Below are 15,384 nucleotides of genomic sequence, written 5' to 3' on the forward strand. Positions count from 1 at the left end.
TGTCTTCTAAAGCTGACAGTCCTGTACCTCATCAATTTCAAAGCACATTCTAAGTATAGTCACTACCTGCTTGCTCAAGGTATGACTGGTGCTTGGACCTGTTCCAGCTGCCAAAATAAACCTCTCTTCTTTAACGAGCAGACAAGTTAACGTGAAAAGGCAGCAGAAAAAGTGTAAGGGTAGCTTTGAAAGTAATGTCTCCTGTCTCTGGCCTCATGGTCTACAGACCAAAGTGAGAATCCAGGCACAGTTGTATCTGGATGACAGTGCTGTGTGCCCAGTCTGTGACTGGCTGTCAGCAGCACACAGTGGTGCGAGGTCTCTTAGCTCTGGGAGTGTTCCTATGACTGATTGCTCTCCAACTCAGACTGATCTGCAGCAGGCCTTCTGTTCTATATGTGTGATCTGTGTTTTTACCCGAGCCTTGCTCACGTTTAAAAATACGCACTATTATTTGGCAGCAGGCTTTAGAAGATACTCCATAGACATTGTGCCACCCGTCTGTCCTGCTGTTAATTAAAAACATGGATTCTAACTTTGTCCAGTGGTTACTTACACCACAGCGTAAAAACAGATACGAAATGTCTGGCATCTGCCTTCTCACAGCCATGGAAGAATGCTACAAGCAGAGGGAGAGAGAGATGCTTGGGGTATCAGCTGTCAGGTCTAGACATGATTATTGCCCAGGATTACTGGCATAAAGAAAGCACCTGTTTATCTCAGCAGAGAACTTCACAGCCACTATTCCGTGCAGTAATTTTGCCTGGGAAAAAAACAGAGGCTGAACATCGCTGTCATCAAATCTGCTGGCACAGCACTGCCTCCCTGGAAATGTTGGCCACAGCTGATTCTGTATTTAAAGAGGGAAATCTTAGCCTTGTACTGGTATTTTCTATCATGCTATGTAAGCTATGATGCTATATTTAGGTTTATATAGTTACTGCAGGAGAGTTTTGTGCTGCATTTGTCTCATGAGTACTTGTGGTAAAGACAAAAGAGAACTACTCCAGTTACCCATAATACCCACTCTTACTCATACAGAAAGCAGCATTTATTTACATAATTCAGGCACCATCACCACAGGCTCATTCATTTCACCTGATAGAATCCTGGAACATTCCAAAATTCAGGAGAGGCCCTTGGTAGAATTAACACACTCAAGGAAAATATCACCAAACCCAATTTTTATACAGCACCAAAAACAAAGTCAGATTTTGAAACAGTGTCTACAGGAGTAGTACTGGCATATAAAAATATGGAATCAATAATTGGGGTTGGAAAGGACCTTTAGATCAGGTTGAAGGTCCCAGCCATTGAGCTGGGACTTCCCAGTCGCTGCCACAGGGGGACATGGACAATGCACATCCCAACTGCAATCACTGCACTTTGTGAAAGCTGAAGAGAAAGGAGTTGGAAAGAAAAAGTGCAATAAAAAGACAATTTAGGAAAGTGAGAAGGAAGCAGCTTTGAGGAGGAGTTTGCTAAGGGTGTCTCTGTGCAAACTGCTGAGCTAGGTCCCTTTCTGCCCTATGTTGTGACAGCTGAAAACACTTCTACTTTCAACTTGCACAATAGCAAACAAGTGATGCAGAGGATGACCTCTTACCTCTGCAGGACACAATGTGATGATGCGTGTTCACCACAACCAGAGCAAGAGTTGAGTGAGCAGCTGCAACACCCCAGGACACGTTTGACTGATGCCTTTTCACCCCCCAATGCATGCTCAGCACGAAGCCCGAGTCCATCAGGACCAGTAATATTTAGCGCTGTGGTGTCTAACAAGATTCCTGGACTCAATGCTACTACTCAGGCTTCAGCCAGGTGAAATGGCTCCAGCTGCCCACAGGTGTTCCCTGAGTCAGTGGGAGTTATAATCCTTGTGAGTCCTTCAAACCTGCGATATTCTATTGTGGGTTTGTTATTTTCCCTCAGTAGCTCAGTGTCTTCCCTCCAAGTTGCTGTTGAGAGTCAAAGGTTGGGTGAATGGGGTGCAGTGGTGCACATGGTTTGTATCAGCATGCAGCAAGATGAAGTTGGTCAGTAACTAAGCAACGAGTCGCCCTACTGGTGACCACCTGTGGATTTCATAATGAAAGACTGTCCTGCCACACATCAGCCACAAGCAAACCTTATGGATGGGAAAAGTCTTTTGAGGTACATGGTAAATGGAGCATAGTGGACCCATGACATGTATCTCTGAAGAACAGGAATTCATTATGTCTGGAGTTGGAGCAATAAGTGTTTTGGGTAACACCCATCCTACTCAGTGCACGCAGACTGGCAACAGCAGAATTCAACTGGTGGTTTGCAATGCATCCAGAGCCACAAGAGGCAGTCAGAGAACGTGTCACATTTTTATAAATTAATTTATATATAAATGAATAAGGAATGATCTTAAGTACAGCGTTAAGTGGAATTTCCACTTATCCTGTCAAACTCAAGTAACAGAAAGAGTAGAAAGAGGGGACGGACTAATTAAACAACAATTCAAATTGAAAAATGGCAGTGCTAATTGGGGAAGAAACTTTACAGAAGGCCAAGCAAATGTTGAATGCACATCCGTTCACACCAGTGACCTGCTAGGTAGAAGTTTGGAACAATTCCCTATGCTAAAATACCAGCAGGACAATTTCAACAGCATACCATGGCATCTAGGAGTGCAGATGGGAATTCAACATCAGTCACTTGGAAAACACTTCAAATGTATTTATTTGACAACTATATCCCCTGCACTGAGGAATTCAGCAGTTGGTGCAGTAAGAAGTTGGTAACAAACAAGTGAAACCCAAGCAAGCCAAAATCAACCAGTGGAACCAGCGTATTCACACAACCACCCACATCAGTCTTACTTTTTGCTCAAGTGGCAGTAGGCCGTATCCAGGAATCCGGACTTGGGTGGAACAGACTAATGTTTGTTTTACAGATGGAGACACAGCCCCACAATACGATCACTGAAGAATCTATGAAGTTTGTCTTCCTATACAATTGCATGCATGTAACAATTCTGCCACACTGCCAGACACGCTCCGTCCCAGCAGCACACAACTGAGGATGAGGGGCTGTGGGAGAGCACCTGTCACTGTCACCTTCATCAGCACCAACCTGTTCCTCGAGGGACCTCTGGGGCTGGTGACCAGCCTCAAAGGTCTGTCAGTGGCAACAGCAGCACGAGGGAAGGTAGCTGACAATCTTGGAAAGTTCTCTTAGTCTTTAGCTGATGGGAGGTTTTAGGCAGCAGGTTGTTTGGAGCCAGTAGTGAGACTGGTGTAAAGGCCTGCTGCTGGACTTGTTCCTGTCCCAGCCACCCCTTTCAGCATTTTGCAATTTCTGAGGAGCAGAGATTGGCTGGAACCTGCTGGGTCCAGCAGGTCTGCCGTGTCAGCTTCATGTTCAGCACAGGACAGCTGGAGCCACGCGTGGGCCAAGGGAGGCCTTCCCACGCTGGTGCTGGGTCAGGGCTTGTTTGTTCTGCCAAAGCACCGCGGCGTCATGATCAGCAGAGGGAGCCTGCTGATGGCTGAATCTGGCCTCAAAAACACCGACTTCATCAGCAAACCCAGCGGCTCTTCCAGCAATCTGGTACTTCAGAAAGATGCGTGCTGGTCAGATGGTGACTTGTTTTTATTTCTGATCACCACTGCACCTCCAATACTGCTTTGATACATCCCGACTTTCATATCAGCCAACCTGGGGAGCCAGAGCAGCTTCACCAGCTCTCTGTCCTTGTGAGCCTTTTCACCAGTGCAGGTGCAGCACATGCACACTTACCCTGCAACCTCCCTGCACTCACTTCTCCCACACAACTAGGCCAGAGGATCTTGGGCAGTCAGGAACACGGCTGGATTTTCACCTTTTGGATTCACACCAAGGTCAAAGGAGAACTGGTATTTTTCTTGCCCTCTAATAAAAGCACAGCAGGGACCGGAAGAGCATTACAGCACCCCACCACCCCACCAAGACACAGCCAGCCTTACATACTTGTGTGACACTCATTTCCACAGCACAGGTACCATCCTGATTACTCATGGAGGAGCAAGAAAGGAGTTCCCATTTCACTCATGTTCAGCCCATGATGAGGTATTTGGGGGGGAAAAAATAAATCTATTTATTTAGTTGTGCTTGCATTATTCTTTATCAAAAGCAGGAAGCAAATTGAGGTAAAATCACGTACTTCTGTCATTCTGTATAACTGGGAACATGCACACAGACGCTACATCTCCTAACCATGACCCAGTGCCACACAGAAGCCTCATCCAGTATCCAACCATCACAACACGAACTCCAGATCATGGGAAAATAAAAACGTACCACATAGCAAAGTATTGCCAACTTCAACTTTAATAATGGAACCATCACTTGCCATTTCATTAATAACTTTTAGGGGAATAAAAACTTCCCTATAAAAATAAAACTAAGCTTGTCAAAATTATAAATAGTTTAATGCTTGTTTGTCTTTAAAGACATATATTTTCATGTTTCCCTGCATTCCCCTCCTCCCACCCCCCCTTCCCCAACCATCTGATCATTCTGGTACCATCACAGATAGAAATGAAAACAGTTCTGCAACAAAAGCTTTGACAGTTTAATTTGATGCTAAAATTAAAAAGAGAAAAGGTGGCCAGGGATGACCATTACTTTTCTTTAAATTAAAGCTGTTGTAATTGCCAGTGTGTAAAAAATAATAATAACAATAATAATAATAATTAACCCCACACATGACATCTTACAATAATTAACCATGGACTAAGACAAAATTAAAATATAGTAAGCCATTTTGGTTCTTGCCCCTTCTCCCCCAATTCAAAACTCATAGTGCATACAACACTGATTGAGGTTTTTGGCTGAAGTAAATGTAGATGTGCCCACTTAAAAGACTGATAGTTCAGTTCAAGTAAAAACAAAATTCACATATTTTTATACTCCACATTTAGACTCAAACAGTGTTTAAATCTGAGCAACAAATGGTTCAACATTAACAGCGATTATGTAAAGATTACATCGTTACGAGCAGGCATATAAATAAGTAGATGTTAAAGAATACTCATGGACATGCTGCTGCTTCATAGAAAAAACAAACCGTAACAAAACAGAAAAGCATTCCCTGAACCATTATAAAGTGTCTCACTTGAGGATAATGTTACTAACTCACACATGCACTACAATGTTACATGTGAAATTAAGGAGGAAAAAAAAAAACAAAAACAAGATATGCCATGTAGATACTTTATAGTTAGTCCTACTTTCAATTTCTCTTAACACTTTAAAACATTATGATTGTCAAATTCTTTTTTTTTTTTTTTTTTTAACCAAAAAACACCTGTGAAGAGTTTCAAAAAAGAAGTCTAAGGAAAGGAAACAAAGGCACAGTTACATCAAATTAAGGTGATGACCAGAAGCATCGTGGAGTTTCACACAGTATCCATTAGATGTCGCCAAAGTTCTAACAATTCCTTGGGAATTCAAAATGAACATCCTAGGAACAGAGGAAAAAAACCCACCCAAACAAAACGAAACACAACTCACCACCAACTTCTGCAGTTCAGCCTATAGCACTTCCCCCACCTCACCTCCATTATATACAGCTCATTTCCTCTCTGGTGTGGTAATGACTGGATTATGGGTTACCTGACCTGCCTTATGCCTCTATTGCACTCCCACTTCTTTGGTTTCTTTCCAGCGTGCTTTTTAGATAAATAACTCTGAAAGAACCACAATTTTATTTACAATAAAGTAAAATGTTTTCTTGCTACATTTTTCCTACATTTAAATCAAGTAAATCAGCAGTGTACAGAATTTGGTAATCAGGTGTTCAATTAAGGATTTGAAAAAATATGAGAGAGAAAATCTTCCAATTACTAAAAGCAAGAGTTGCTAGGATTGGTCACCAACACAGTCAGTATAATTTAATTTTCTGTTATGCTGGAAACATGAATGAGGAACTCTTACTTCCTTTGCCTGACTGAGCCTTTAACAGATGAGGAAGCAGATGAAGCTGTTTTTGTCTCTCAGATACGACAATTCAAGATTATCCAGCCTAAAAATGGACTGCTGAGCCAAAGGAAAGATCTGACTTACAACAAAGACCAAACGCATCTGTAGTTACAGCTTGGATCTTAAACACTCACTAGGATGGGTATTTCTCACAGAGTTTTACCTTAGGTAACATCCGCATTTCAGAATTCAAGTAAGCAGCCACTTGGTTAGCCTTGCTGCGCTTCCCAACCCCCCATTACACATTTATGGAACTAGCTTCTCCAATTGTGACCTCTGTGCAGCTCCACTTCCATTCTTATTCAGCTTTTGCCTCTTTTTCCTTCCCAATTTTTCTATCATCTTTATTTCTTTTCCAGTGTGGATTTACGAAATTAAGAAGCCCTAAAACTTAGTCACAATATTACAACATCCTAAAACTTTACTCTTGTAGAATTAGTATTTTAACTTTCCTCTGTATAAATACTATTTCTATTTAAAACCAGTCCTTCTCCATCAGCTATTACACTTTTCCTGCCCTAACTCTAACCCTCTCTTCAACTTTCTCCTTACCTTCTCTGGGAAGACTACCTGAAAGCCTTCCACAAATTTCACAGAACAAAACATAAGGTCCATATGCCTTCCATCTATAACAGTTCTCTCACAAATTATACAGTAACTATTTGAAACCAGAAAGGTAGTGCAAATCAATTTCATCTCAAAGATAGTGCTCCAACTGATTATTTTCCAGATAGATTTATTCATTTTTTAAACCAATCAATTTGCACCTCCTTACTTGTAAAGCTACCATTAAAGCAAAGAAGAAAAAAAAATAATCTTATTTCATAGCATCCTAGTAAATTGATTACAGTTTCACAGCTTGCACCAAGATTACTTGGAAAACTCTCTAGGCACACAGAGGGTTGCAAACTGATGTACAAACATGCAGAATCCCTTACACTTGTGGGTGCGAGATGCTAAGTGACCTGGCTTATGGAACTAAGTCTATAGCAAAATTCAGGTACCCTAGCATCACAAAACAGCCTTCTGAATAAAGAAAACTACTCTTTGCTGCTCTTTTGTACTTTGGGTTTGGCATGCTATACTGACATTTGGTTGTGTGCATTTTTCCTGAGTGTGCTTTGGCCCCCTTTTTAACCAGGTTTCCACACCCCACCAAGGGCTTCTTCAAGTTTGTCCCTGTAAGCTGCGTAACGCTTCTTTAAGATTTGCAGTTGCTCGTTCTCCTCTTTGTCCAGTATACGCAAGAAGTTTTGCAGTTCAGGAAGGCTGAAAGCTTCCCACTGTAAAGACAGAGAGAAAACGACAGATGAAATAACAGGAAATGCACAAAGCATTTATTTACACACAGCATTTATTTACACACAGCATTTATATACACACAGCATTTATATACACACAGCATTTATATACACACAGCATTTATATACACACAGCATTTATATACACACAGCATCAGGCACCCTACTCGCAAATCTTACCAATCTGAAAACGTTTAACTCTTTTATGCTGTTTTCTGTTCTGAAAGCCCTAAAACAGCAGGGCAGCCCAACCACAGACTAAACCCTTATAAAAAGCACAAAATAACTATCAATGAGAAAAAAACAAAGCGTCCCAAAAAACCAGATCATCACGTCAGCGCAGATCAAACAGGATCCCACTCATCCACGACGTTAAAGGACCAAAAAGCGGAGTGTAACATACCATGACCTCTCCAGTCTCGTGCTCACGTAGAACAAAACTGAGCATTTCTGTCCTGGGGCCTGCCACCAAACGCAGGTAGAGGGGATGTTCTCTGTCGGACAGCTTGCATATATAAACTGCAGGAGAAGTGACAGAAATTAACCATCTTTAGTAATGATGTTTGACATGTTTTGAATGATTAGTGCTGGCCAACGTTAGAGATGTGCAGAGATCTGCACCTGTAGCCACAAATTTACACATTCTTCAAGCTCTTTTTGAACAAACGAGCTTTAGGGATGGCAGCAGTACAAGGCTAAAATCAAATATGAATGAAGCGGCTTCTAGTCAACACAGGATCTGAATGTATGCGGGGGTGGGAGGAGGAAATACAACACAGCTCTGTAGCTATAAATAAGTATTTAAAACATCACAGCTGTGGTATCATCATTCTGAAACTCCTTTTTTCCAGACAGCCAGAAACATCTGAGCTCCTGAAACCGCTGTCAATATCTGCCTACAGAAGGTAGGCTCTTAAATGTACTAACAACGCTGGCAAAAAGTGTTTTTCCACTGAAGATAACTTCTGCATCTTCTGGATTTCCAAACACGATATACATCTAACTTTTTTGTCAGACGGTTCAGAGAGCATCCCATGCACCAAGTATCCCACGCATGCCCACAATGCTCATCACTCAACAGCTGCCTGTCCGAGAAGGGACTGCAGGTATTGCTGACATGATGATTTCTCTTTAAAACACCGTCCTCTAATTCAGTCTCACAGGTCTGTAGTGTTGAAATTTAGAGCCTGATAAAGGGGGCACTTTAAATGAACACACTGCACAGCAAGGGAGATCCATGCAGATGCTTCAGTGGGTTCTCCTGACTTTTGTGAAATATCCCCACTGCACTGACTCTCTTATTGCGCATGCTACTTTTCCAAAGAAAAAAAGAGTGACTAAGACTGCCACGTCCCTCCATCTTTTTTTCTTCCACCCTGTTTATTTCAAGTGCTCCTCTAGCATAGATCCCCACACATCACTTTGTCACCCAAATGTCCTAAGTCTAACCTTGGTCTTCTTTGTGACAGCGTTTGTAAAGTGCAAACTTTGCAGGGTTGTCAGCAACAAAAAACTTTTTGAGCAAGGCCTCAATAACTTCACGGACAGTATTGGTGCTGCTGATGTGAAGTGTATTCACACAGTCGTTCGGCAGGTAAAAAGCAGTTTCGTTATTGCTGTGAGCACACGTTCCCTGGCCGGGAGAAGACTGCACAGTGATCGGTCTGCATAGTTCCATCTGAACTTTGATGAAGCCAGTGTAAATCCCATTTGAGTTCTGCAACAGGAAGAGAAACCGCAAACGCTTAAAATCAGCAGTGAACAATTGTGACATATGAGTGTAGGAGGAAGACTGAAGAGTGAGAGATCGCAAATGCCACTGTAACACACGACACCTCCTAGGAAAGATTCCCTTTCAATAATTCATATTACTCAGCAGGAATACCAGCAGGAATAAAATTAATACCTGCCTTAACAGTAACAGCTGAGCTCTGCATCTATTAGATCTTGACTACAAAGTATAAGTCCGTTAGCATGTATTTCTAACTATATATTTGAGGAGTAAATAAAGAAATTAATCTCCCTACTTTTCAGCTGCACTTGTCAAATTATTTTATGGTATTTAAATGCTCAAATCTTGTTGCAATTCAAAAATAAACAGAATAAATGTCAATCTAATGAGCATTTTCAATTATTTTTTCTGACTGCATCTGAAGGAAAACAGCAAAATTGTTCACACGTTACTGAGCTACAGAACTTGTGAATGTGAATGTTATTATGGTCTGGAGAAGGTCAGACTGAGCCCTGGACCTGACACATAGTACTTGGAAATTAGAAATCTATCTGCATTCAGTTGTCCATATAACGTGCATGGAAAGGGCAGCAGTAAGAAGTCTCCTTGTGCTGAAAACCTATAGGACTGCTCTGAGCATTAAGTCTCCTGTAAGAAATACTGCAAGTTCTTGCTTCTCTCAGTTGTTTGTGAATCTGTTAAAGAGATGCTTGAAAAAACATTTATAAACCCAAACAGAATGAATATGTTCTTGTTTACCAGCTGAAGGGTTTTCATCTGACAAACTGACATCTTGGTGTTAAAGCGGAATTTAATCTTAAATGCATTTCAAACACTCAAATTTGCCTCCTCTACAATTTGTTTCCATTCACATAAAAAAGTGACATGAATAAAAATATTCCAGATGTAAGATTTATTTGCAGATCTAAGAAAAAGCCTTCTACAGAGTCATTAAACCAGGCATGGGTTTGCATGTAAGATGCTAAGAATAAAATGATTCATTATTCACTATGAAGTTACCGTGCAATTGCTCCTATTGTAAGTTACAGAAACCCTATGCAAAACTTACCAAGGTCATCTTCAATTTATCAGTGACAGATGAGTTATAGCTTTGTATCTTCTCTTTAACTTCTTCTTTACTGAGATAAACATGTGGTTCGGTCTCCTTCTGATCATCCTTCAACAACAACAGCAGAGAGTGGTTTTAGAAAACAAAATAAAGAACACTTCTCTTACGATGTGGGATCTGAGCCTTCCCAGTCTGGGTGACTCCACAGGGCTCAATGCACATTAACCATCTGTACAGCAAAAGAAAGGCTGAGCAAGTTAGGTGAGTCAAGGGGAAAACTTGGACTGAATGGAGATGGTTAAATCAACACACCCAAAGACACTCGTGTCACTCTTCTGCCAATTGTTTTCACTCAAATATTTATTAGGGGTATGTAAAACAGCTCGGTTTGCTCATGTCACTGCTATGCAATACTGTTAAGAATACAGCTGGAATTTTTGAAACATTACTTAGGGCACAAATGAGTATTTCTAAACAAACAAAGAAGACAAATAAAAGCAGCAGCGTATACTAACAAGTAACACCAGCAGTCCCAACGTGTGCCACAAAGACAGGAGCATCCCCACATCCCAGCCTGCATACGCTCTGGGGCACTGACTGCTATGTGAGCCATCACGAGTCACGCCAGCTCCATAACATCACACCACAGCCACGGCTTTTCTATGGGGAAGGCCCTATTAGATTTTCAACTGCTGCTTTTATGAGCTTGCTACGGATTTTACACTCAGCAGTAAAACCAATCCCTGGAGTTGGATTTTATCCAACCAAACATTTGTTCCCAATCCACATCACTACAGCGAACAGCGTTATAAATACATTCTACCACGAGCACCAACGCCATATATAGTCTGAAAGAGCTGCAGCTCTCAGCTTTAACGACGTAAGACATCGCTTAGAAAGGGAGAAGCGGAGGCCTGAAGCTTTGGGGTCCATCTGAACACAGACATACACGGCGGCCATACAGAGGAGAGGAGCTCCCTGCACTCATGCAGCCCTTGGGACATCTGTGCACAGCCGGACAGCGCTCTGGTTTGCCAGGATGATCGCAGCCGGTGTGGAACTGAAAGCTGACATTTCCCAGAAAGAATGTGCAAACCGGCTAGTTTTAGCTCTGTGGGGCTTAGCGTTGCTTTTCCTATATGGTGTTTTACTAAATGACATGCTGGAGCTGACTTTTCTCCCATAGCTATAAAAAGAAAGGCGTGATCTGAACGCGCTGGGAACCAGAAACCTTAGACTCCCATATGGACTCAAATGCTGCTTTCCTGCACAACATGGGGAACACACCTTTACTTCACTGATGAGGAAACTGAGGCAAAATGAAGACCGGCCGCTCAACCCTCCCACCAGCTCCTTAGCACAACTCTCACCAAGTGCACGGCGTGCCCTGCACAGCTGCCAAACCCCTCCTCACTATTGCAAAACACGAAGTTACTGACCGTCCTCAGAATCCAAGCCTGCAGTCCCACTAGAGAAATGAATCTTTCTTACTCCTCTATTTGTCATCCTCCCCTAAACTGCCATCAGAGTTACAAATACAACTTCATCTAAACTTCTCGCTTCATCTCCACAGAGGCTCTTACACCGTGCAGCATTCACTTTGAGAGCAAATGAACAAATGAAAACAAAATTATTTTCTCTAGTATTTTCTCTTTCTTTCTTGTGCCTAAGCATTTTTGTTTTTTGTTTTTCCTCTGAAATCAAAATAGGTTTTGCTGCTTTAGTGCTCAAAATAAGCAGTAAAAGCAGTAACACAGAGCAGGTCCGGAACTATGGGCGTTATGAATACCATCTGCAAAGCATGTGAGAACAGGCCAAGATCCAGCCACACAAACGTGACAGAGCACTTACTGCCTCTACATCTGCTTTCACAGACCCAAAGCTGAAACCAGAAGGTTTCCGTGTCTGCAGCTGCAGACAAGCCTCTCAGCACAGATCCAATCTGCTAACACTTTTGATAGTAAATTTCTAGCAGTGGACACCACAGCTTTACTATTTGCCATTATTTCATGGACAACGGACCAAGCAGGTGCCTCTCTTCTACTTCGCTGGAGCCAACTGTTATCGTTAAGTGGTGCAGCTGACACACAAGAGGGAAGGAATGCTATCCAGACGGATCTGGACAGGCTTGAGAAGTGGGCCTATGCCAACCTCATGGAGTTCAACGAGGCCAAGTGCAAGGTCCTGCACCTAGGTTGGGGCAATCCCAAGTACAAATACAGGCTGGGTGGAGAATGGCTTGAGAGCCATCCTGAGGAGGAGCTGGGGGGTGTAGATTGATGACAGATTCAATGTGAGCCAGCAATGTGCTCCTACAGCCCAGAAGGCCAACTGTATCCTGGGTTGCATCAAGGGAATTGCGACCAGTGCGTCGAGGGAGGTGATGCTGCCCCTCTGCTCTTGTGAGACGCCACCTGGAGTACTGTATCAAGTTCTGGGGCCACCAACACAAAAAGGACATGGAACTGTTAAAGCACATCCATGGGAGGGCCACAAAGATGATCAGAGGGTTGGAGCATCTCCCCTGTGAGGACAGGCTGAGAGAGCTGGGGCTCTTCAGCCTGGAGAAGGCTCTGAGGGGACCTTACAGCAGCCTTCTAGTACCTGAAGGGGGGCCTGCAGGACAAGGGGAAATGGCTTTAAACTGGAACAGGATGGATTTAGACTAGATATGAGGAAGCAATTATTTATTATGATGGTGGTGAGACACTGGAACCGACTGACCAGAGAGGCTGTGGATGCTCTCTCCCTGGAAGCATTCCAGGCCATGCTGGATGGGGCTGTGAGCAACCTGGCCTCGAGGGAGGTGCCCTTGCCCATAGCAGGGGGTTGGAACTAGATGATCTTAAAGGTCCCTTCCAACCCAAACAATTCTATGATTCTGTGTAATCACCCAAACCACCCACAGCATCATCATCAAGAGAAAACACTACTCACGAAGAGACCACTCCCTAGTCTTACCTATGACTACCTTGACCTTTGTTTCAATAACGTCACACTGACTTCTGTGCACTTCAAGAGCTTTAATCTGGCAGAAAGGACTTTCAATAACCGGAGATAAGAGTGTATTATAAAAGAATTAATGGTACAGGGCAAATTCACATGGCTCACAGCATGTAAACAATCTGCCTACATTATTAAGAGTTGGAAAAAAAACTAACTCAACTCGGTAAACAAGCTGGATAGCAATTTGATTAGTTTAGAATAGATGCAACTCTCTGAGAATAGCCTATTCCTATGGGCTGTCTAGGATCCAGGCACTACGTATGAAACCCAAGCCCAATTCTGCTGGACTTGTTCTGGTGCTGCCCTAGGGTCAGCTCTGCAAATATTAAACAGGAGAACACACTGCTGGATGCTAAACATTTGATAGAACTAAATGCAATTGCAAGAGTGGGTTTGAGGAGCTGCAGGCGGTAGCTCCAGGCTGGAGGTGAGGGGTCGGGAAGAGCTCAGTGTAATGCCAGCCTTCCAGGTGAGGCTCCCTGCAGAGCTGCAGGCTCCCTTGCATCACTGAGAGAATCAGTGCTCCCTCTGAGCTAGGAAGGCTTCCCTGCTTGAACACACAACTGGAACTTCTGTCTCCTCACACTGATACCAGTGGCCAGGCAGTTTTGGCCAAGTTTAGTTCAGCATGAAGAAGGAAAGCCATGTTTATGCAAAAGCTGAGAGAACTTCACTCTGCACATACCAGCAACAAACATGGCTTTAACTCATTTTCTGAGCAACCAAAGACTGCCTCAACTAATTTTAACAGTATAGAGATTATGAAAAAGTAGGGACTGGGCTTAAAGCATTAATGAATAGACCCCAATCCTTTCAAAAAAAGTGCTACACATAGCAAGCAGAAACCCTCTTTACTTCAATTACCATTTTCAGCCTAATCCTCCACTCAAGACCAACAAAAGACCACAGAGAGTGAGAAATGGTGGACAGCCAACACAGATGTCATCCCAGCGGAAAACCCTGGGGAAAACCCCGGGACCTTCATGATTGAACCTAGAGAAACACTTCCACTCCCAAACTAAAGCTCAAACACTCCCGCTGCACACACATCAGGGGACAGACTCCAACCAAGCAAGCAGAAACTCTCACCTGCCAGACACCACTGCCCATGAAGAATCACGTCAGTGTCACACAGACTGAAATGACAGTGAACTCTCCATGTCTGCCACCAGGAGAAAGTCCACAAAAGAACATCTAGTGAGCCCTCCATGAACACAAAAGCCTTGGCCCACTGGGTCTCAGCTGTGCTCAGTGACTAACATCAGATACCATACACTGATTTGAGGTACCTGCGTCTTTCATTTTTCCCTAATTACACATGACCAACATGCAAGAATTACTCCTTGACAAGACAGTACACATTTTCCCCCAAGCCTGAATTGCTCTCAGCATGGTGTGGCACTTGGCTTTTGCCATACAGCTTTGTCTAGCCATGTCTTCAGGCAAACAAATAAATCTTTGACCAAAGCACCTCAGCAGCTGGGGGAGGGCTTGGCGAACTATGACTTATTTCCTCCTGTATTTGTCATGTCATAACAAGGACTCGCCCAAGGAAAATCCCTCTGATATCTCTGCTTAGGTTCAGCAGATCAAATTCCACTGTGATATCTACAATCTGTAAAAGATCTTGAGTGATCCACCAGCAGCAGAGTAACAGCAGTAACAAATAAATCTCTACTGGGCTTTGCAAAATGTTTGCATTGTGCTGTTGAGGAAGGTCCATAAGCAGCTGAATTCACACGTGTGCAGAGTGAGACTGCTGGGAGAGAAGTTACTCCAACCTCACCAAGGTTAAATGGAGCTGAAGGGAGGGAAGGCATTCAGAGGTGAGATTTGGATGCCACAGCTCAGTATGTGTGACCTGTCCTTGTGACATTTCCACCTGTCCTGGTGAAAGGAGAAGCCCATCTGCATCACCTGGTGGCTCACCCAGCCCAGGACAGAAGCCACTTTTCCGGCTGTGTCCCTCAGAGCCCAGAGGCACACTGCAAGCCCAGGCACAGCTCCTCTGGGAGCGGAATGCTGCAGCACAACTACTCATCCCCACGTCTATTCGGATGCAGCCGACTCATCTCCAGCGCCTGGTGAGACACCCAGCATGCGTGTCCAACACAATCTGCATGTTGGGAATTGTGAAACTGCCCATCTTCTAAAGACAGGCGATGAGTTTCCTAGCCACAGATCCTGGCATGTGTCAATGCAGAAGCACAACACAGCACAGCAGTTCATGCTGTTCCTTCTGTCAGCTTAGGTGTTGCAGGGCCTAGCAAGACACTTCTGAGTGC

The 15,384-nt window shown here is 43.4% G+C and overlaps 1 protein-coding gene across 2 annotated transcripts in view; it reads right to left on the bottom strand.

Moving 5' to 3' along the window:
• Window positions 1–5,282: 5,282 nt before the first annotated feature.
• Window positions 5,283–15,384, bottom strand: part of RASSF3 (Ras association domain family member 3) — a 72,606-nt gene continuing 62,504 nt past the window's right edge. For both annotated transcript variants that reach the window (XM_052669471.1, XM_052669470.1), the window contains exons 2-5: window positions 10,094–10,201; window positions 8,742–9,009; window positions 7,696–7,811; window positions 5,283–7,274 (exon numbers count right to left, since the gene is read on the bottom strand). In XM_052669471.1, coding sequence (XP_052525431.1) covers window positions 7,125–7,274; window positions 7,696–7,811; window positions 8,742–9,009; window positions 10,094–10,201 — 642 coding nt within the window. In that variant the 3' untranslated portion in view covers window positions 5,283–7,124. The remainder of the gene's footprint in view (window positions 7,275–7,695; window positions 7,812–8,741; window positions 9,010–10,093; window positions 10,202–15,384) is intronic.

The sequence above is a fragment of the Tympanuchus pallidicinctus genome, unplaced genomic scaffold (assembly GCF_026119805.1).
Source record: "Tympanuchus pallidicinctus isolate F22 unplaced genomic scaffold, pur_lepc_1.0 scaffold8, whole genome shotgun sequence".
Classification (NCBI taxonomy): domain Eukaryota; kingdom Metazoa; phylum Chordata; class Aves; order Galliformes; family Phasianidae; genus Tympanuchus; species Tympanuchus pallidicinctus.